General features: G+C 47.0%; 1 protein-coding gene across 1 annotated transcript in view; it reads right to left on the bottom strand.

Annotated features, from left to right (window-relative positions):
• Positions 1–1,953: 1,953 nt before the first annotated feature.
• PPM1L (protein phosphatase, Mg2+/Mn2+ dependent 1L) overlaps positions 1,954–21,979 on the bottom strand; it is a 280,498-nt gene continuing 260,472 nt past the window's right edge. The window contains exons 3-4 of the mRNA XM_029616568.1: positions 16,389–16,550; positions 1,954–8,898 (exon numbers count right to left, since the gene is read on the bottom strand). Coding sequence (XP_029472428.1) covers positions 8,552–8,898; positions 16,389–16,550 — 509 coding nt within the window. The 3' untranslated portion in view covers positions 1,954–8,551. The remainder of the gene's footprint in view (positions 8,899–16,388; positions 16,551–21,979) is intronic.

Here is a 21,979-nt window from a genome sequence, read left to right as displayed (position 1 = left end):
GGCAGGACAGAAAACTTGAATCTATCCTGGGAAATCTAGCTCAGCAGCTAAGCTTCCCACGGCTGGAAGTGACCTCCCCATGATGCTCGGCAGAGTGAACATTTTTTGTTTCCAGCAGGCTGACATCGCTTTTTGACCTTTCAGGTTATGAAATTCTCAATTTAGGCTCATTCCGAACAGAAAAAAACAAACAAACCCCCAACCGTTTAGAATATCGGGCAGGACCCTTAACGCGCCACGGCGCTCTCCAGCAGAATTTGAGAGGAGGCAGGCAGTGAGATTAAATGAGAAGTGCAGTGATGTGAGATTCCCTAGCACAGAGCTTCCCAAACCTGTCCTGCCAGTCAGGTTTTCAGGAGATCCATAATGAATGTGCATGAGAGAGATTTGCCCGTCTCCATGATCTGGAGGATCCCCAGGACTGGTTTGGGAAGTCCTGCCCTAGATCAAACCAGTAGGGTTCTCTAGGAGGCAGCAGCTGTGCTCATAGTCAAATTTACCTGTCTTGAACGTTCAGTGATTCCTTTTAAAGAAGAAGAGAATTGTGGCACCTGTATGGATAGTTTTGTACCAAAAACTGCCTTTTGTCAATAGATGGTTTAGGGCTCTTTCTTGTGAAACCTTTTAACACAGTGCCTCTCATCATTTCTATAGCGCTACCGGCAGGTTGCAGCAGTGCACGAAACTCTGGTATCGGTGGCCCCCTATCCTGTTCCCCAAGCTGCTTTGCAAGATACCCAGCAATATCCAAGCAAAACGCAGTTTGCAAACGGATCTTGAATGTCCCTGGTGTAAGACCTCAGAGGCGGGGAGGTTAGGGGGGGTCTGAGGACAGCGTTTAATGCAGGGGTCAGGAACCTATGGCTCTTTTGATGGCTTCATCTGGCTCGCAGACAAATCTTTAATAAAAAAGTAAAAATCTAACAAAATCCCCCACCCTCCTGATGCCCCTCAAGACCTCCAAAATTAATTTACTACAACCCCCACCCTCCTGACCACCCCAAGACCTGCCAAAAGTCCCTGGTGGTCCAGGAGCGGTCCGGGAGCGATCTCCTGGACTTGGGCTGTCGGCTGCCAGTAGTCAAAATGGCGCCGACGGCCCTTTGCCCTTACTATGTCACAGGGGCTACCGCCGTCATTGGTCAACCCCAGTGACATAGTGAGGGCAAAGGGCCGTCGGCGCCATTTTGACTACTGGCAGCCGACAGCCCAAGTCCAGGAGATCGCTCCCGGACCCCCGCTGGACCACCAGGGATTTTTGGCAGGTCTTGGGGGGGGTCAGGAGGGAGGGGGTTGTAGTAAATTAATTTTGGAGGTCTTGGGGTGCGTCAGGAGGGTGGGGGGTTGTAGTAAATTAATTTTGGAGGTCTTGGGGGGGCGTCAGGAGGGTGGGGGGTTTTGTTAGATTTTTACTTTTTTATTAAAGATTTGTCTGCGAGCCCTGGACCACCGCTGGACCACCAGGGATTTTTGGCAGGTCTTGGGGGGGGGGGGGGGTCAGGAGGGAGGGGTGTGTAGTAAATTAATTTGGTAGGTCTTGGGGGGGGAGTCAGGAGGGTGGGGGGTTGTAGTTAGTATGGCTCTCACGGAATTACATTTTAAAATATGTGGCGTTCATGGCTCTCTCAGCCAAAAAGGTTCCCGACCCCTGGTTTAATGTATTTGGCCCCTGAAGTGTATGCACACTCACCTTGATCCTTCTTGAGGCATAAGCATGAACTCCAGTTTTCCCCTAGGAGGCGGCACTCTTGGCCCGTCGCTCTGGTACTGCCTATTCTGTCCCCCCCCCCCCCGATAGTATTGATTGAAATTGACAAAACAACATTCTCTCGTCCACCGCAAAACCTTTTAACTTGTTACTCTTGGCCTTTTGAAACCAAAGCACTGAGAATGCACTGGCAGTAGGAGAAGCACAGAAAAGGACTTGCTGAAAGCAATGAGAGTCCTCAGGAATAGAAAGGGAGGTGTCTGATTTCTTTATTACTCGTTTGATGGTATCAGCAAGGCTGAAGTCCTCAGTAGTTCACATCTCTAGTGAAGAGTACACAGTGCACACACGTGGATTAATCTTGACACACTGACGTTTTTATCTGCACCGCACATTGAAGGTACTGTAGGATTACAAACTACACATCGAGGTCGACGCAGCACTAACATTTTTGCTGTACTATAGCGAATGTGTTATGACTTATTTACATTTCTTTTCACTCTTGTCTGTGCAGTTGTCTCTCAGAGACAAAGATAGGATAATATAAAGCCCCCGCTTCCCACCGGAGCACCTAAAAGAGGTTTCAGCTATTCTATTTTTTAATATGCATTTCTGTTCAGCTTGCATCCCTCGCACAGGGGCTTTCCCATTTTCTGGTTGTAGGGGTGAGGCAGGGGGGGTGGGGTTGGGGGGAGGGAAGGCTTAGTCCATAGGCCCCCACACCATTACCAAGCTGAAAATGTTTCCTCGCATCACGACTGACTTTGGAAACTGATTGGATGCGGTTTATTTACCATGGCCGAGACATTAAATAATGGAGTCGAAGATTTCACATTCGTGATTTAAAAGGCATAAACACTGTCATCCAAGGAAGGCGCATTGGCTGCATCGTTTTTAAATTTTGTTAAATTGGAAATTCCAATTTCGTTGGTTGGAAAATCTTAAAAAAAAACCCAAACAGTTGACTGTTCGTTTGAGTTATTAATGAAAAGGGGCAAGCTAAACGAATAAATACATTTGGGGATCAAATTTCAAACAACTGCTGCAGTTAACAACTCTATATGGGGGGGGGGGGGGGGGGGGGGGGGGGGGGGGTGCCTCGCTGTCAGCCCACAGGTGAGGCCTAGCTAGGCCTATGGTTTGCCAATAGGAATAAGCCAGTTACTTTACTGTTAAAATAGGGTAAGGTGATGATAAAGTGAGGACATGAATGGTGAGGGTGATGTTTTTTTTCCTTGTTTAAATTTTGGAGTATGGAAACATGGAAAGGGTTTAATGCATGGGCCAGTTAATCTCCATGCTTTGCTTGCGGCAATGCTCCAGCCTCCTTTGCTAAAGCTTCAATTTGAGTGAGTGGCCTAGAACAGGGGCAACTGGTTCCTGCTGCTCGCGCTGCACAGGGTCACACTTAGCCTGCAAATATTTGTAACTGTGAACCAGAAAAATCTGCATTTATTTATTTATTTGCTTGTTTATTTTCAGTTTGCCTGATTTGTTTCAGAGGCCATGCAACCTTTTCCTGAAAAAACCTAGCGAAAATGAAAGCAGTTAATAAAAGTTAACTAAGCCTCGCTTAACTAGACAGAATGCCACCTGTACCTAATCTGTGTCCCAGATTAGCTAAAAATTGATCAGCACAAATAAGGATATTTGTTTATTTTTCGACCCTGACTATTTATTTACAAAATAGGCTGATGCCGCCTCGTCATTGATCACAATTGCATCCAGCCATATGCAAGGTAAAAATAGAAAAAAAAGATACCCGGGTCGCAAAAGTCTAGTTGTTCATCGTACAACTGAATTGCTAAAAGATGCAAAGGTTTTCTGCCTTGCTCTAGATTACTGCACAGAGACACTCATAGGGGAAGCAGAGGTGGGGCGCTCTACACATTTCTGGTATTTCACTATAACCCCTCACAAGGCAAGGAAGACGCAGCAAAGATTAACAGCAGATGCTGGAGAACCTGGGCTTACTTAAAGGGGAAGAGCTATCACATTACTTTAGAAAGATTTGCACATGTTGCTGGCTTATCTAGAAGCCAACAACAACTTGTTACTTTTTGGATTCTGGATTTGTTAATATCTGGTCACGAAAAGCACTTCTGAGGGATTTTCGTGTTTTCATTGTGTTTCCTGTTGCGAGCATTGTTAGGTAAAAGTGATGTTAAAGTGCTGGCACACGTGTGTGTGTGTGCTTCTGGCTCCATTAAGGGTCAACTTCTATAGGAACAAGGCACCACACGCTGCAGTAGCTGCTTCCGTCTGGAAAAAAATAGCCAATCCCCTAAGCCCACTGTGCCAGCCTCCACTCCCTCCCTTGTATAGTCCTCTCCTTTACCCCTTACTCCCTGAAGTTCCAGTTTCTCCCCTGATGACCTTCACTCCCTCCTCCTCCTAGGCTAAACCTAGTTAACCTGGCAATGACATCTTTGCTTGAAAGTTCTCCTAGACTTCACTTTATATTGGTACATCCAGTAGGTGGTGCTCGGAGCCAGATGCTCTAATTGAGAATCTGCCAAAGCAATTGCATTATCAGAAATTACATAAAGAGAGCATCTCTACTGGCCCAGTTTATGCGTGTGTGCCTTTTTTCACTGGTCTAGTCTGTAAGAAAGTACCAGCCAAGGTCAAGTCCCCTTTGATTTTTACTGAGTGCAGTACGGTAAAAGATTCATTTGTGTGATGTTTTACCAGAAGCCGTGCTGAATCAGCAGCAGTGCAGTAAAAGTGCTTGCAAGCCAACAGAGCGCAGGGATTCACTCTGGTGGAGTTACTTTCTTAGGTTCCTAAACCACTGAGGTCCACGAAAAAACACATTTCTTAGTAGGATAAAACGATTCCACGTTGCAGTAGTATCTCCCACCCCCGCCTGGAATGAGGCACTTTTTGCTCTGTTTAAACGAGCATGGGCATCGATGCCGTCCATACCGCTCTTACGTCTACACTAACGCCAACAGATTTTAATCCCTGTGCGCTGTCGGCTTGCAAGCTCCTTTCCTGCACCGCTGCTGCTGATTCAGCACGGCTCCTGGTAAAACATCACATGACTGAATCGTTCACCGGACTGCACGTGGTAGAAAGCTAAGGGGCCATGGTCTCGCAGGGTACTTTGTCCCAGACCAGCCCAGGGAAAAGAAAAAGGCAGGCACGCATAAGCCGGGCCAGCGTGCACCAGCAGAGGGGTAAGCTGAGCCTACAAACCAGTGCTGATGGGACTTTCGAGCCGTGTCACTCTGAGCAAGGTGGAAAAGGCTGCTCGAGGAGCGAAGACTGGACACCAGCCTGAGGACACTTTTTCTTTGAGCCTTGTCTTCCATTGAGTGGCGTCAGCTGGCACCACGGGCTGGACACGGCCGAGAAGGAGAGAGAGCAATTGGGATGAGGTCTGGCACAGAGAAGCAGAGTGTGTGCTCCGGAAAGCACTTTTCCTGCTTGTGGGGCTTTTTTTAAAATGTGAGGTTAAGCCAGTCGGACTCAAGACGGCGCAGTCATAACTTGCGATATAGGCTGTTAGAAAATGGAACATTTAGTGGCAGCCGCAGTCATAAACAAAACCCAAACATCAGCCATCGGGTTGTTTTAAACTCCGATGTTGTGCCTGTCAGCAGCTCTTATCAGCAAAGCCTCCTTGTCCTACCCTACAATGTCCTGCTTAGACCATCAACCTGTGGGGCCGATGCGGCATTTGTGTGCGGAGAACAGGCGCTCGGCCCCCTGTCCCGGGCGCGCGATGCAATATTTAAATTAGGGGCTGCGGTAAAGAGGAGGCGCCGGGGGAAAACCCGTGGGTCCCTGGCGCCTCCTCGGCATTGGGTCCACAGGAGTGGTGACTGTCAGTGCGGGCTGGGAAAACGCTTGCTCGGTCCATGAGTGTCTTCCTCCCGCTACCCATGTACCAACGCACAAGATACACGGCCTGGACCGGAATGCTCTTTTTTTCACCTAAATCTGCTTTATTTGGTTCTTCCTACTTAGTACGGTGATGATACTATTAGGAGGAATCAGAAAAGGCAGGATTTTTCTTCTTTTTTTTTCCAATGAGCCCTCGAGTGTGGCAGATCTTAAGGCCAGCCCCGGGTTGGCATAAAATTTGCCGCGCGGGAAATGTTTTGCATTGCGGGGATGAGGTAATAGCCTCACCTACATGGGGTTTACAGGTGATGAGTGCTATTAGATGCACAGAGATGGGGCCGTGCATTTTTGACGCACTGATCCCCGTATTGGGGGGGGGTATTATGGACGTGTGTCCAAAATGCGCGTCCATGTGCGGGTTAAGCCATGCGCTATTGTCTGCGCCTGTGCGCGCAGACAATTTACATTAATGCTTCCTGCCAAGGCCGCTCTCACTTGATGCGGGAGTATAATCTCTGACTGCAAGTACTCGCAGTCTGCTAGGAGCACTGCAGGGTAGGTGGGAATGCGACCTGTAAGGCCAGCCTGGTGCCAAGTGATTATGGGGACGGCGTTCACAGCCCCTGCGCAGAGGTGAGAGGGAGCTGGGGTCAGCGAGGGCAATAGCAGGCGCTCAGATTTAGGGTCCCTGCTATAAGGTTTGGGAAGGAGCTCTGGTTGCTCTAATGACCAGGGGGGGGGGGGAACATTAATCCCTGGGTGTTAGCAAATGGAGGCTTCTGGCCGCAGGATCCCAGGAATGGTCCTGACTGAGCTGGAAGAAGAAAGGGAAAAGAGGTAAGACCAGACAACCCCGCCCTCCCCCCCCTCCCAAAAAAAAAAACCCAATTGCTACCTTTAGAGGCTGTTAAAAATAGCTCTCTAACCCTCCTCGAGAGATGAAAATAAAAAAATATTGACATCACGTTAGCTTTGAAAAGCAGGCCTTCATGCAGTGGTCCCCACCCCCGTGGTTTCAGAGGTCATGCTCACACCTCCCACCCCTTGTTTTGATGGTGAAGGGCCCGGTCTATTAAGGTGTTTCTTCCATGCTGTGTCTATGGGGAAAAATGCTTGGTAAATGAGGCCCTAAGATAGTTCATTAGGAGGACTGAACTCTTTCTACCCATAGAGGAATACAACATCTGTAAATGTAGAACATTGCTCGCACTCTTCCTCTCTGGGACTCTTCTGTCCAGGGGCAGGTGACTTCTTGTCTACCTCCAACTATCTGTGCTCATTTCCAACTCCTCCCGCCTTTGGTATGTGGGTGGATGGGAAGGAGGAGGAAACCGCTGGCAGCCTGCTTCCTGTAGTTCTGTCTCCTACCCTTCCTGGGGGTGGGCGTCATTTCCTTGGCCCCTCCATCTCGCCACTACCTGTAATGCAAGCCAGGAAGAATAAATACAGCTCCTCCCCAGAGCTCCTCTCAACCCTCTGGAAGTCTTATCTCTCCTTCCGCCGCTGGGTTAGAGCATGAAGAGGGCTCCAAAGATTTAGAGGAGGAAGAGCGCTGTAATTTGCTGGTATACCCACAAAGGGCTATTTCAACTTTCCTGTCTGCACAGTCGCCAGATGCCTATGAAACCTGACTGCATCGTTCCCGAATCCTCTTCAGAACATCCAATTCCGTTGCTAAAAGCTACACCTTGCCCGTGTGATCGGCCTCCACCCGCCATCTACTGATGGAAATGCAAGTGTTCGTAAACTAATGAGAAGGAGGAAACAGTCTAGCTGTTCGCTACTGACCTCGGTTTGCCTTGATGTAATTGTAAATGCACTGCAGTACTACCCATGTTTCTTCTACGATAAATGTACTTTAAGCTTCAAAGCTACCATGAAACTGCTGCAGGCAGCAGGACCCGATTTCAGCTTGCTGTCCTCACAAAAATATCTCACTTTACAAATGCGATACATATAAATAATAGCCTCTGTGGCTATACAGTGAATCCTTTGGTAGTTTTTCACCCACTGTATGAAGGGCTAGAAAAAGGAAATATGAGCCATCTGGTTAAATACTATTTTACAGTATTTGCAAATGTACAGAAGCAAATAAAACTATCTCCCCAGTGTCAGATCTCAGTTTGGTGATGAAGCTTGGCCATAAAGATTGCATGGAAGGCTTCTATCATGTTTGTGTCTATGGGAAAAATGCTTAGTCCTCATGTTTTGCAAAGCACAGTGAGGGGTGGAAATGTAATTAGACTTGTGCACAGCCTGGATAAACAAACTTATGCATAGCAACACAATAGCTAAGCCTCCAATTATACTGTCTAAAGTTCGCATTCATAACTTAAAAAGGTTCCAGAACTTTCTTGCCTCAGGAGTCTTGATCAGTAGAAAGTTAAAAAATAAAATAAAATAAAAAACAAGGACAACACTGCCAGTAAGAGAGGAAGAGTTGGTGGAAAACCACACAGAATAGCGGCTAATGTTTTTTTTTCCCTGTCAGAAAGAGAGTCACTAATTACGAAGCAAAGACTGAATCTGTATGCAACCGATTATAAGAGCAGCTATCAGAAATGTAAAATGCCGTACAGACAGACGTACCCACTGGTGGTGTGCAGAACTCGGATAGCGCTAGAATACTATATTAAAGCAGCTGAAGGACTATGCTTCTGTGCTATCAGAAAGAAACGGGATTTTGCTGAAGGGAATCGGAGGAGGAGGAACTCTAATCCCCAGTGCTGAAGGCTGCAGCTCACTCTATTGGTAATGCATTCAGGAAGATGGGGAGCGTAGAAAGTGTGGGTGCCTTTTACTAACCCCCCTCCCCCTCCTCAGACTTTTACCTACGTTTGTTAATTACAGAATATGGATCAAAGATCAACCCGAGAAGTTTCTCCTTCAGTGTGAGTAGAGTCTTAATGAGGGTTACTAGCGTTTCCTACTAAGTTAAAATGAGGCAGTTTGTTTGAAGTTCATTTGTTAAGATACAGCGCCGGCACCGTTTTACTGTTCTTCGGTTTTGCTGCTATTCCTGAACTTGACTACCATGACCGTTATATTATCAGGGCACCCTCGGTAAAAGGACTGTAAAACAATGCTTTTGGCTCCGAAGTGGGGTTCGTCCAAGCGCTCTTTGATGAACCGAACAGCCTCTTCGTTGCTGAAGGCATCCCACAAGCCGTCGGATGCCAGGATCATGAACTCGGGTTGCAGTTTGTCCAAATCAAAGGTCAAGATGTCGGGGTCCGGGATGACGACGTTCAGGTTCTTCAGTGGATAATCTCCCAAGGAGCGAGACATGGCCAGGATTCCCTGCACTCGCCACGAGCCGTTGAAACTGATGAATCCACCTTGAAAGAGCCAAAACAAAACAAAAAATTACCACAGAAAATCGCAACCAGCGGAGCCCTGAAGTGAATGTCATTGTTAACTTTCAAGCATGGCAGCGTCAAACCATGCTGGCATGCTTTATTGTCTCTAAATTCTCTGCTTTATCTACCATCCACTGGGGACTGGTACGTCAATGCATTAACTAAGAGCTGTCTCATTTCCACTTCAGAGGTGCTTGCACTTCCTTTGAGATCAAGGTACAGCTTTGATAAAAAGCACAATATAAAAAACCTTCTCTAATTTGATAATCTCTCCATAAGATTTTAACTTTACGGTCACTCAGCCTGTAATGCAGCACAGTTCTGTGCATATAAACAGCTGTTCTAAATTTCACTCAGGCTTAATGTGCATTAAAAGTACACGTGAGAGGAGGGCCGGAGATGGAACTTGTGCGCAGGCTTAGGGAGGATACATTGATAATTGCACACGGGAGGGTAAGAGCTGACTGTACCTTTTGCATGCAGACTTTGCATTTTCAAAGGGAATTTGTGCGGCAGTGTGCTTAGAAACTTCACGTAGAAGTGCCGCAGTACACGCATGGAATAACCCGCGCGCAGTTCTCACTCGCTCTTCGCTGGGCATAACTGGCAGGCGTTAACGTGCCCTGTGTACTTTTTAAAATCAAAAAAGTAGATGCATAAATTCCAGCTCCACGCCAGAATGCGCCTCCAACGAGTTGCGCACGGACTTTAATGCCCTTGCTGTCTCGATCTTCACAAGCTCTTGAGATTTTTGGCCATGGGCCTTATTTTAAAGTCATTGTGCCTTGAAGGCCAGAGCCCTGGCGCACGCTGTCACTGCTGGGACAGTAGCAATCTGTTTTATCGTGCTTTCCTTCCCCCCCCCCCCCCCTCCCAAATCCAGCCTAGCAGTTGGCATTTTTCACCCTCCTAATATTTAAGTGCTGTCATTTCTAATGCAGCAGGCACTGCTGTCTGAAGGATGTCTACAGTTCAGAATATTTTCAGATGGCGTAGCTTCTCGGTCACATTGAGGAAACCCAATTTCAGTCAGCACGCTGACAGCGTTTATACCAAATGTGTGAGCTGAATGAAGTTTTCTTTAGGCAACAATTAACTAAACTTCTAGAGTTCATAAAGAAATAGAAAAAATGTCTTTTTTTTTTTTTTTAAATATTAAGCGCCACTCTGGACACAACAGACCATGTATGGGCCATTCCACGTTTGATGAACGGCATTGTGTTGGCTGCCGCCGCCATGTTGGTCACATCACAAAGACCCTCTAACATTCCTACTGAAAAATAGCAACATTAAGTATTAGTTTAACATTTTTATGCCCAAAATGCCATTCATGTGTTCTCTATTTTAGGGTTTAATCACACTCTGGAGGACTGAACTGACACATGGTTAAAATGTCGCCCCTCTTTCATGTTCAGTACAAATAAAGCCTGTATAAACTCCTTTTCACATAGGATATAAGTGGGTACTGAACTATTGCTGGATTCTAAATATTAAGGAAAAGTTATATAACAGTCAATTTTTGAAAGGGTTTAGACACCTAACTTGGGGTGTTAGATGCCTAAATTGGCCCTTTTGAAAATTGCCTGGGTTGATCACCCATATTTAAGTGCCTATTTTCCTCGAGGTACCTCATTTTAGGCTCCTAAAAAGGGGGCATGGCTAGGGGTGGGGTCAAGTTGGAGGAAGGAGTTAGGTGTCTTGTGTTGATTTTCAACACAAGACACCTAACTCTGCTGGTCCTAAACCTGTCTGCCGAGATGTTCCCTCCCTCCAGCTGCATTGAAATGTTGAGCTGGGGTGTCAACAGCCATCTGAAGGATCAACAGGCCCCACCTCTGGTATTCTGCACACTAAAAGGTTGAGTGCCTTGGCATATCCCTCCCTCTCAAGGAAGAAAGTGCCACGGAGCCCCCCTTCCAATGCCTACTACTTTAGTTTTTAAAACAATTCTGCAGCAAGCATCCCTTCCCAAAATCCCTCCCTCATTCATCACTGATCCACAGCCATCCCCTTCCCAACCCACAGAACCCCCCAAAAGTGATCCATTGCTGAGCCAGGAGGAGGACACAGGCTTAGCTCCTCCCAGTTGGCATACAACAACGTTTGGTCAGACTTCCCCTACCAATTCAACCTTTCACCTCGCAGAAGGTCTCTTGCACCCTTACTCCCCCATGTTGCTCGGATGATGCTTGCTCAAACCACACCTCCAGCTAAACCTTTTAACTTGTGGGACTGTCAGTTCCCTGCTAGACTTTTCAATGCAACCAGAGTGGGAGGCTTTGGGTGGCCACATTTAGGGCTGCTCTGGCAGTGCCTAGATTTGGTCTTTCAAGTTAGGCAGCTAGTGCTGAAAATCAGTGCTCGACACCTAAATTCCTTCCTGCAACTTGACTCTGCCCTTGGCCATCTTTGCAGATTTTCTTAGCGTCCAGTCAGATGAATCTTCTCTGCCATTTTCTGCGCAGAATTTGGCAATTCTGTGCAGGGGGGAATTCGGCGTAAATTCTGTGCTCCGCAGTAGCGCAGAATTCCCCCAGGACAAATCATCATTGTTATTCAATTTACTCATGGATAGGCCTAACACCAAATGTCTTTTTTGCAGAGTTTTCTGGTCGGCACCAGTGCAGTGCATGTAAAAATAATGTACAGGTTGCTGCGATATTTTTACCTCTGAAGGCTATGAATATCTTTTTTCATGTACAATCTGTTATTATAAATGCACGGTTTTTAATTGTGTGTGGAGAGGGCCGGTGTGTAAAGTTTGCCTTGTAAACCGATGTGATGGATTTCTGATACGTCGATATATAAAAAGTAATAAACTGTAAACTATAGTGCACCTGATATCCTTGCACCGACCTGGAGAGAGTGTGCCAAACACCGCCCCCCCCCCCCCCCGCCCACATCCATCCATTTCCCACTTCTCCAGGGGGCAAATGCTGCGGAAATATGGGAGGCAGGTTGCAGGGTTCCTGGGAGTGTAGCAGGGTTGCCAACTTCCAAGAAATATCGTCAGTGATACTCTGCCTGCCACTTCCTTGGGAATTCTGACCCTTGCTTCCCTCGTCTGTAGCATTTGAAATCACTGGAGGGGCCAGACCTCAAGGGGGACCCTCTGCCCCCTCCCCATGACCTTCTTGATGATTTGACCTGTCGACCTGTGCTGTGCCTTTTGGGGGTGGGACGGCATCTCATCCCTGGCCTCAGACAGCAGATTGCTTTCAGCCGCCCCTGGCAGTGGCAGTGACTTTGCAGACAGCTTCTTCTCGTTCCCTGATGGCTCGCTCTTGTTTACTTCTCTCTCTCTCAGGGCAGTTAAGGAACCAGCGGCCGCCTTCTTAGCAGATGCAGGTTGCAAGTTGGTCCTCAGCTCTGCTGGAGGGGTGGCTTCAGTAACAGCAGCCAAGCATCGGTTATGGCTGAGAAATTGTTTGGCCGATGTGACCTGCGAAGCTGACCTCACTGAAGGCCCGCTCTTGTTTGGAAGCAGGTTGGAGAAACTGGCCAGTAAGTGGGGTGAGTCACCGGTTCCTCAGTTATCGGAGGATAAGAAGCAGACGCCGCGCTCCTTTAACATGAGAGGTCGTGCTAGGAGATCCAAACGTTTTCAACCCTATATTTCCACCTCTTGGTAGGTCTCGGGCCTTTCGTCCCAGAAGGGGGCACAGGTTCGGGTAGTGGATCCTCCCAGTTAAGGTTTGGTAAGCCACCCTGGGAGCAGGTGATGGCAGGGCGCCTATCAGAGGCAGGTCGAGATCACGTCACATCAGGGAGTCCTGGCGGTGATACGAGAAGGGTTGTGCGCTGGAGTTTCGCAGTGTTCCTCGGGGGCGTGTACATGGTCTCTCCCTGCCACTCCCCGCAGAAGAATCAGGCAGTGGAGGATACACTGTCAAGGCTCCTCAGGCTGAGGGCGGTGCTTCCGGTGCCCACGTCTCAGAAAGCGGGGCAGGCGGCTGCCACCACCAGCACTGACCAAGACCGTTGCAGGGTCCAGCAGCATTGCCAAAAGACAAATGTATTTGCAGGAGTAGCAGGAATGCCTTTTTGGTTTTTTGGGGGGGAAACCACAAGCCAACTCAACCAAGTTCTAGCCCCTCCCGATCTGTCCTCCTGCCCCATCACATCTCTCTCCCCCCCCCACCCCCTCTTCCGTTCTCCTCCCCCATGAACCCCTTTCCTCCGTCCATGCTGATCAGGAGGAGGGCAGTGGTGGTGCCTCGGGCCACCTTGTCCCTCCCTCTGCCACCTGACCCAGAGTCCTATGGTAGTTCAAAGCAGTGGTCAGGCCCAGAGCTGGTCTCCTCCTTGTCTTCCTGCCACCTCGGTCTGCCCGCCCCAACCCTGGACTTCCCACAGCCATTCTGATTCTGCGGGAATCACCCCCCCCCCATTCTAACACCTATGTATCTATTTCACGGCTTTGTTCTTAGGAGGGTTTATTTCGCGTTTACCTTTTCTTATGACAAAATCATTTTCTTTCTTACAGTTCGGACATTTGTCATATTGTAGGCAAACTTCAGTCCTCATAGACACCAAGCTGCTCCAGTTTTCAGGATCTCCCTAATGAATATGCATGAGATCTAGTTTGCATGCAAATCTATCCCGTGCATAATTATTAGAGATCTCCTGAAAACCCAAGTGGACTGATGGCCACAAGGACTGGAGGTCGCCTACCTCTGAATACTGAGAGTGCATTGTTAGTAATGGCAACATGTGCCTGTTTTGGGTTCTGTTTTATTTGTTTCAGCTGAGCTTGCTTTTCCACTGATGCTGCCTTTATATTTTTGACAGGTGAGTGCAACATGAATAATGATCTCTAACATACCTTTAACACTTTGCTATCTCAATTTCCATACTGGGCATGACTAAGCAGGCAGGGCCTACAAGCATTCCCAACTCTGATTTCGTCGCATCTAAAATTAAACTCGTCAAGATAAGAAGAAATTCTGATGGAAAAGTGGCAGCTGTGCTAATATTTACTGTAAATTAATACCGACCACTATTGGCAGTCCTCCGGGCCCTGGAAAGTGTTACATCCAGGTCAGAAGAGTATTTTTGGATTTGTGGTCAGCTCTCAGGGCCGACAGCAGGTGACATCTAAGTCAGCGGGAAGATTCGGCTTAGATTCTGGGTGGTCACTGTGTCCATCTTGCTTTACTCCCCTAAGAGTAAACATTTTTATGTTTAATATATATAATCTGCATTAAATTATAAAAGGTCCTTATATACAGTCCAGCTTTCCATTTTTAAGACAGGTTTTCTTCTCTGACTGTAAGGCAGGGAAAAATCTAAAGCACGGTTCTGTCCTTACCTCGTAGAGGAAAGAGATGCAGACTGAGGGCGTACCGCAGAGAGAAGCATGAATGCTGATGCAGGAACTGCCCAGTCCAGGGCACCCACAGGCAGAGTGCCGTGCGGTGCCCATTTGAAGCTTTGCCACTCCAGGGCCCTAAGGCAAGGCTCCTATCTAATTATTTATTTGTATTCCACCTTTATAAGAACAACTTGTTCTGCAGGGTTCGCAGGCCAGCATACAACAGCGTACATCAGATATCCGAAGCCTTCGAAATTTGGCTGCCTGTGCTGCCTAAATCCGGGCCTGTTCCATTTCCTGGAGCACGGAGCACAAAATCCACTTCTTTTCTCCCCCCCTTGTTTGTTTGTTAACCCACGGGAGGAAAGAGTGGCCTGCCGGGCGCGACCAAAGTGCCTTTGTCTAAGGGAGAATGATGAGCAGGAAAATGCTAACAAGGAACAAATGATTTATCTTCTTTCCATTTGCTAACTTGGGTCATTTCTATGAGCACATTGCACTCACGGGAAGTACAAACTGGTCCCTTCAGCACATGTACGACTGTTTCAGCAGTTTCAGGGCCATGCAATACCGGCAGGCGATAAAACGGCTGCTCACGACTGAGCGCCCGCTTTCCTAACGCGCACCCATCCACCTCTCCCTGGCGCGTGCTGCAGCAGACGATCGAGCTGCGGCGGTAAAAAGGAGGCGCCGGGGGGGAGTGGCTGTGCAGTGGGTTAGGAAAAGGGATGCTTGAGCGTCCATCTTCCTAATCTGACCGCTGTCGAGGATTTTTTTTTTTTTTTTTCATGTTGCTGCTTCCTGTGGTTCCTCCGACTTAATGTCGCGGCAATGTTAAGTCGAAGGATCCACAGAAAAACGGTATTTTCTGCTTTTCTGTTCAGGCTTTGGGGCACCTCAAGATAACGCCAGCTCCGGGGCTGGCATTTCATTTTTGGAGAGTTAGGCACACGGTTATTTTTTACATTGGGGGGGTATTAGCTAATAGCCTCATCAACGTGCCATTTACATGTGATAAGCGCTATTAGCTAAGCGCTGGTTTGGGCGCACGTTTTGGACGTGCTGCTCCCCTTATTGCATCAGGGGTTAGTGATGCGCGTCTAAAACGCGCGTACAACCATAAGTTAACCTGTGCGCTAGCCTGAGTGCACGACATTGCATCAGCCTGTTTGTGAATCTGGTTTTCAGGGTTTTTTTGTGTTTCTTTTTTTTTTTAAACAGTGTAGGGGCAGCTATAAGATAGGGGGTACACTGGGTGAAAGACTACAGACAGCTCTTGCTCATGTAACTCCTATCTGGTAATAAAAATAACCCGCAAACTTCATTTTTAAAAAAAATCTTCTGAATATTTTTGTAAGGATATTTTTGCTGCAGATTTAAAGTGTCTTTATGACAGAAATTACAAAGTTTCCAGTTAAAGGCTCTAGAAAGTGTTCCCAGGCTTGTCCTGCTCCCCGGGTCTCAAGCCGGCTGTACAGGGGAGGAAGGGAACAATTTAAGTTTCTGAGTCCAATCTATTTCTGACCAATGACCACTCCGCTGAGACAGTCAGCTTGAGGGGGAAAGTTGGTATGGATGCCAATTTCCTGGGAACTATCGGATAATAACAGCTTTTGATCTCTCTCTCTGCCTGAACCAAATTTTAATGCAAGGCTGCAAGGTGAAAGATTAAAAACATAGAAGTCTCTTGGGCAAATCACAGCGAGGAAACTTCCTCTTCCAGAGTGTTCTTGAAAGGTATGCGCTGCTCATTCTGTGTTCCCCAACAGCCCAGTAATCAGGACTGCCACAATGAATATGAATGTGATAGATTTACATACCCTGGGGCTGCAATATATGCAAATCTATCTCATGCACGTTCACTATGGTGATCCTGAAAAACCTGATTGGATAGGTGTCCCTCCAGAAGAGGGTTGGGACGCACTGCACTAAGCGTCGCTCAAGTAGACGCAACATTTTTAAAGTACAAAATTTCCTACAATACTTATGGTACCCGTTGCTCAAACAGCCCTGTCTTATGTCAGCCAGCAGCTCACATATTCATTTCTCAGCTGAAAGATAAAATGTAGCAGGTGCCACGTAAGAAATATCAATTCTCAGGGGCGATTTGGAGGAGGAGGCGTTCGGAGATGTGGGTTGCTCTCCGGATACTCACCAGCTCTCTTAATCCGTTTTCTCTCCTTCAGTTGATAGGGCTTGTGGTCATGTGATAAGGGGATAGCATTTCCATCTTTGTCACACAAGACCCCACGGGAATCCCCAACATTTGCAACCGTAAGGTCTTTATCAGACAGCAAGGCAATCAAGCAGGTGGTACCTGCAAAGCAAAGACAATAGACTGTAATGAAATTATTTGTTACACACACAAAAGCACACACACACACGTGCGACAGGGTGTATCCAGATGCTACCCTCATTCAACTACTGAATAGTGAGGTAGCAGATGCACTGAGCGAGTGAGCCATGTAACCACTCTGATGACAAACTCTTTCCTAGTATTGGTCAGATATGACGGCTCCTTTCAACAAATAAAAAAAAAACCTCTCTGAATCTTTCCTAACCCAGTAAAACGTTGAAAGGCTGTCGCTAAATGGGTGATTTGCTGGACATCGTACTCCACGGTACCTGAGGAGAAGGCAGGAGCAGCTTAGCAAGCAGGCAAACTAGGCGATCGCCGAGGGTGGCAGCTTCTAGGGGGGGAGGCAAGGAACAGCAGCATTCACGCACACAAAGCCCAGTTTTATGGACGTAAATGGCTTTTGGAAATTACCTGGCGGGGAAGGTTGTGCACATAAGTGTGCGCAAAAGTGATTTCACCTGTATTTTTATGTCCACTTCAAAGAGGTGCTTGGGGGGGGGGAGGGAGATAGGGCAGGGGAAACCATTTCCATGCGTGCTTTTGATTTTCAGACATCTGTGGAACTCCACATGCAGACGTTTGCATCTGCTCCCGAGTGGGTATAAATGTGTGTGTGAATGCTGCAACCATTTCCCCACTTAGCCAGGAATTTTCAAAGCAGAATTGTGTGCATAAGTCTGTTTTGCAAATTTGGACTACAATCTATGGGTACTTTCTGAATGCAGGCTTCAGTCCTATGCTTAAAATGACCCTCTCCACCATTTTGTCTTCACATCTTTCCTGTGCACACGTAACGGCCACGCCAGGTCCTGGATTTCACTATGGCTTTATTTGTTCTTGTGTTTTACGTTTTTGTTTTTTTTTGTTTAAAGTGGTTTCACTCACTGAAAGGTGAATTTTAAAAGCCTGGTGTGCACCAAAATGGGGAGATGCACGCAAACAAGTCGGGCTTGTGGGCAGCCAGAGGATTTTAATAGCCGCCCAGATACGCTCGTATCTCCCGCTGTGCGCACATCTCATTTGATTTCAAAAACTGGCGTGGGCGGGGTGTACGCATTTTGGGGTGTGGCCAAGAGATGTGCACGTAAATTCTTGTGCATCCCTGCGCGCACCCAGGTCCACTCCCCCTCTGCTATGGAGGAGATGCAACCTTAAAAACTAAAAGAGATTGGCCATTTCTGCCGGTTTTAAAGGGTCTGGAGTAACCGGGGGAGTGCAGGCTATCAAACGGGGGTTTGGAGGATCTAGCTGTTAATTGGGCGACCTGGTGGATGAACTGGAAATGGCACAGAAGCCCGCCCGTTATACCCTGACTTACATGGTAGAATCGTTCTAGGCGTGCACGTGTGTACAGCCAGGCTATTTTATAATGTGTACGCAAGTTATAAAAGGCGCCGGTTTGAAAGTTACCGTCCCTATGTGTTACCCCTCTGACAGAAGCCAAGCTTTCAAGCTTCGTTCTTCAGGTGTAGCCCAGTGGTGTTTGCTTCCATTCCTCAAGGTCTGCAAACAGGTCCGGTTTTCAGGCTATCCCTAATGAATATGCATGAGATAGATTTGCATACAGGTGAGGCAATATGCGTGCAAAATCTATTTCAACCGTATTCATTAGGGATATCCTAAAAAATCCAATCTATTTGTGGGACTCAGGGTCGAGAAGAGAATACCACTGGTTTAGCCTGTGGTACAGGGTGAGGCTGGATCTGGCAAAGTAGAGAAAGGCTACTCTGCTCCCTAATCTAGCCCTCCCTCTTCTCCTCTCCCCTCCCAGGTATCTGCAGAGATCAGGAGGGGAGGGGTTGAGGCTAGAATGGATGGCGGAGTAAAGAATAGTTCAGTTTTTGTTTGCATATTTCTATTTCTAATTTGTGGTTTCATAGTCTGTCTGTGTTCTGCGTGTGTATGACGGAAGTCAGGTATTCTGCTAACCTGTAGTTTCTGTGCTGGCATCTGTAGCAGTCCAGCTTCTGTTTTGTTTTCCCAATAAGAGGAGTGCTACATATGCACTGAGGGGCAGATTTTCAGAGGGTTACGCCCGTAAATGGCCCGGCGGCACGCGTATGTCCCGGGGCTTTTCTGAATGGGCGGGCAGGGGACAGTACGGGGGCGGGGGCAGACGGTCCTGAGGCATGGCGTGGCAGTCCGGGAGGCATGGCTGAGGACTCGGCACAGTGGCCCTTTGCCGCTGCGCCGGGGGATCGCACACCGATCCCCCGGCCGGCGGGTGTAACTTCCACAACAAAGGTACGGGGGGGGGGGGAATCTGGCTGGGGGGCAGGACATTTAGGGGAAGGGAGGGGAAGGTGGGGCGGGAAAGGAAAGTTCCCTCTGAGGCCGCTCCGATTTCAGAGCGGCCTCGTAGGGAAGGGGGAAAGCCAGCTGCGCGCGCATGCTATAAAATCGGGTGAACATTTGTGCGCGCCGGGTAGCACGCAGAAATGTAGGCCACACGCGTAACTTTTAAATTCTGCCCCTGAGTGCTTTCTGCAGGGTTTCTTGTTGCTTCGCAGAGCGCGTGGTAGTGAGATAAAATGGTCCCTGTATTCAGTTAAGCTGCATCTATAAACCCACCTCTGAGACTTTAAATGTTTCCTTCATTCTCCCCAAATGTCTTGTCTGTCTTGACTATATTATAAGCTCCACTAAGTAGGGACTGTCTCTTCTGTCTATCTATATAGCACTGCATATGTCTTGTAGCACTATATAAATGTTTAATAGCAGCAGTATTGGTGTTCTAGGGCCTTGTGCAATATTTACAGTGCTGCCTTTTCAGAAACAGGGATGTTGCTGTTTGGAGAACTAAAGATAGTGCTACTTCCAGCCTTTCCATGGGTTGAAATGCAATTGTATTATTCCCCCACTCAGCTGAGACTTTACTAGACAGTTCTCCCCTGCAGGATATTTCAGTGTGGTAAGGTAAACGTGTATGGCTTTAGCAATCCAGGTCTCCAAAATTCATCTCCTCTGGGCCTGGCTCAGGACTTTCCAACACCTCCACATCTCCCTCTGCCTCTCTTAGGGCTCCTCCTGGTTCTTATCCAGCCTCTTCTTCTGGCCGCCTCCCCTCCTTGACGATGTGAGGTCTGTGAAGCCCCTCCCTCTTTCTTCTAAGAACCTCCTCCTTCCCCAGCTCTTCTAAGTAAGGGGAGGTTTTCTCCTAATCGGATGATTCCTTGGCTCAAAGGCTTCTCCTGGATTTTCTTTCTTGCTCAGATTCTCCTGCTAGTTTCTTCACCCAACCTCTCCCGGGGTATACAGTAACCATCTCTCTCTCTTTATATATATACTGGTTTTACAGGATTGTTTGGTTCTGGGAAGGGAGGTTGTAGAGGTCACTAGATTGTGTTTAATTATCAAAATTTAAGGGAGAGTTTGCAAGGCTGAAGGTTTGCCTAGAGCACCTTATAGCCTTGCACCAGTCCTGAGAGAGGGCACTTTCTTGTGGTACAGTATTGGGCCAGAAAACCTGCATTCATGGCCTGTTCTGTTTTTTTTTTTTTTTTTACCAGAGACAGGCTGACAACTGCCTCAGATACTCTTATGGAAAGGGCCACATGCTTTGTGCTCTACAGATGGCATTAGGGAGTGTTTTGGCACTGCATGACTTGGCCACAAAAAAAGTGGCCTGAGCCACCATCTGTTCTTAGAAACTTCAGGGAAAAAGTGCCTAATAAGACAGAAATAATCGCTTTCTTGCATCCTGGAGACCAACGCCAGCAGAACTCTCTATAGAAAAACAGTTTGCAAAAATGATTCTTCCAGTGTCATAAAAATGCAGAAAACCTGCACAATGTATTCCCTGCAGCATAATATACAGTAATCATAGATAATATAATGAAAATCAGTGTAATTAAATGTTGGTATTTAGTATTCTCAATGTTAGGTATATTTTTAGTTAAGTAAGACAGTAGAAACCTTTCCGTCTATGCCAACAGCAAAGCCCAGTCCTCCACTAGCTCCTTCTTAACCATTGATCACATCTAAAACAGCAGTGCTGTCCCTGGAAATTCAAAATCTGCCAATGAACAGGGAGCCTAGAGTATTGTACAAAAGCACAATGTTTCACTGGAACCATTTTTTTTTCACACAAATGGGCACAGCTAAAAAGCATGGAGAAAATTAATTTCACTAGGATCTGAGAAAATGGCCGACAGGCCAAGGCATCTCTGGTTCCACTCTTTACTCCTCGGCTTTGAATTATTGTGGAGCAAGTTCCCATCCGGGTGCAGCTTCCAAAGCATCCAATTGTGGTGACGTGTTTAAAAAGAATTCAAGAGTCTGGGAAATGCACTAACCTCCGTTCTGAATCCCGATTCCTACTGAATAAATGTTTAAAATGCTTTCTATAGATGTGCTGAGGTGTTCTTTTTTATTTATTTATTTTTTTAAAGACAGTATTTTGGTTTTGTACAGTGGCCCCATGACCCCCTCCTGCTAACAGATCATGCCATTGCACAGCCTGTCTATAGACTGCAGAATTATCCTAGTATTTACATTTTTTTTAAATTTATATTTTATTGAGTTTTATCACATATCACATTACGCCATATTTGTTGTCATTAGTACTTATTAAACAATGGCTAAACACAAGACAATAAGCATTAGATATATAACAGAATATACATATTATCTCATAACTGACATTATAATAAGTCTACATTAGTAAGACGACGTGTATTCCTTTCTATAAATCTGTAAAACCCTCCTTAATCTCCCCCCCACCCACCCTCCTACCCCTGCATACTATGCTGAGATGTAATAAATGAGTTTATGCAGTATAAGACTTTATAGTAATTACTTATATAAGAGACGAGAACACGACAATTTATGAGAGTACTGTATACATTCCCTAAGTCTCTGTACGTTGGTCTAGCCACGCTTGTAGGGGTCGCCACAACCCTTGTTTCTTCTGCTTGGAGACAGCCTTAATGTGAAAGGCGCAAAGCTTTGATAATCTGGTCCTTGGATGAGATTTTGTGGGCAACATGCTAGATCGCCAGACTCTTGCTAACTCGCATCGTGCTGCCAAAATTATGAGAAGTATGATTTTCCCCTGTTTGGGGGTAACATCCATGGGCAGGTTCAAAAGGGCATTTTCTGGAGTTAAAGAGACGTCAAGTCCACTAACTTTGCTGTATGATAACGTTAATAGACTGCCAATATATTTCTAGCCTGGGGCAAGACCACCACATGTGGTAGTATGTTCCTGTTTGACCACACCCTTTCCAGCATTTAGGGTCGCTAGAGGCATTAAATTTATGAAGGCGTGCAGGAGTCAGGTACCACCTGAGGAGCACTTTGTAACTATTCTCTCCTAAGGAAGAGGAGGAGAGCTCTTTTTGGTACATAAAAAAATATAGTCCCATGTGACCTCTGAAAGCGAAGTG

Source organism: Rhinatrema bivittatum, chromosome 9 (genome assembly GCF_901001135.1).
Source record: "Rhinatrema bivittatum chromosome 9, aRhiBiv1.1, whole genome shotgun sequence".
Lineage (NCBI taxonomy): Eukaryota > Metazoa > Chordata > Amphibia > Gymnophiona > Rhinatrematidae > Rhinatrema > Rhinatrema bivittatum.
Note: the sequence above shows the minus strand (reverse complement) of the source record. Positions and strands in the feature narration are given on the sequence as shown.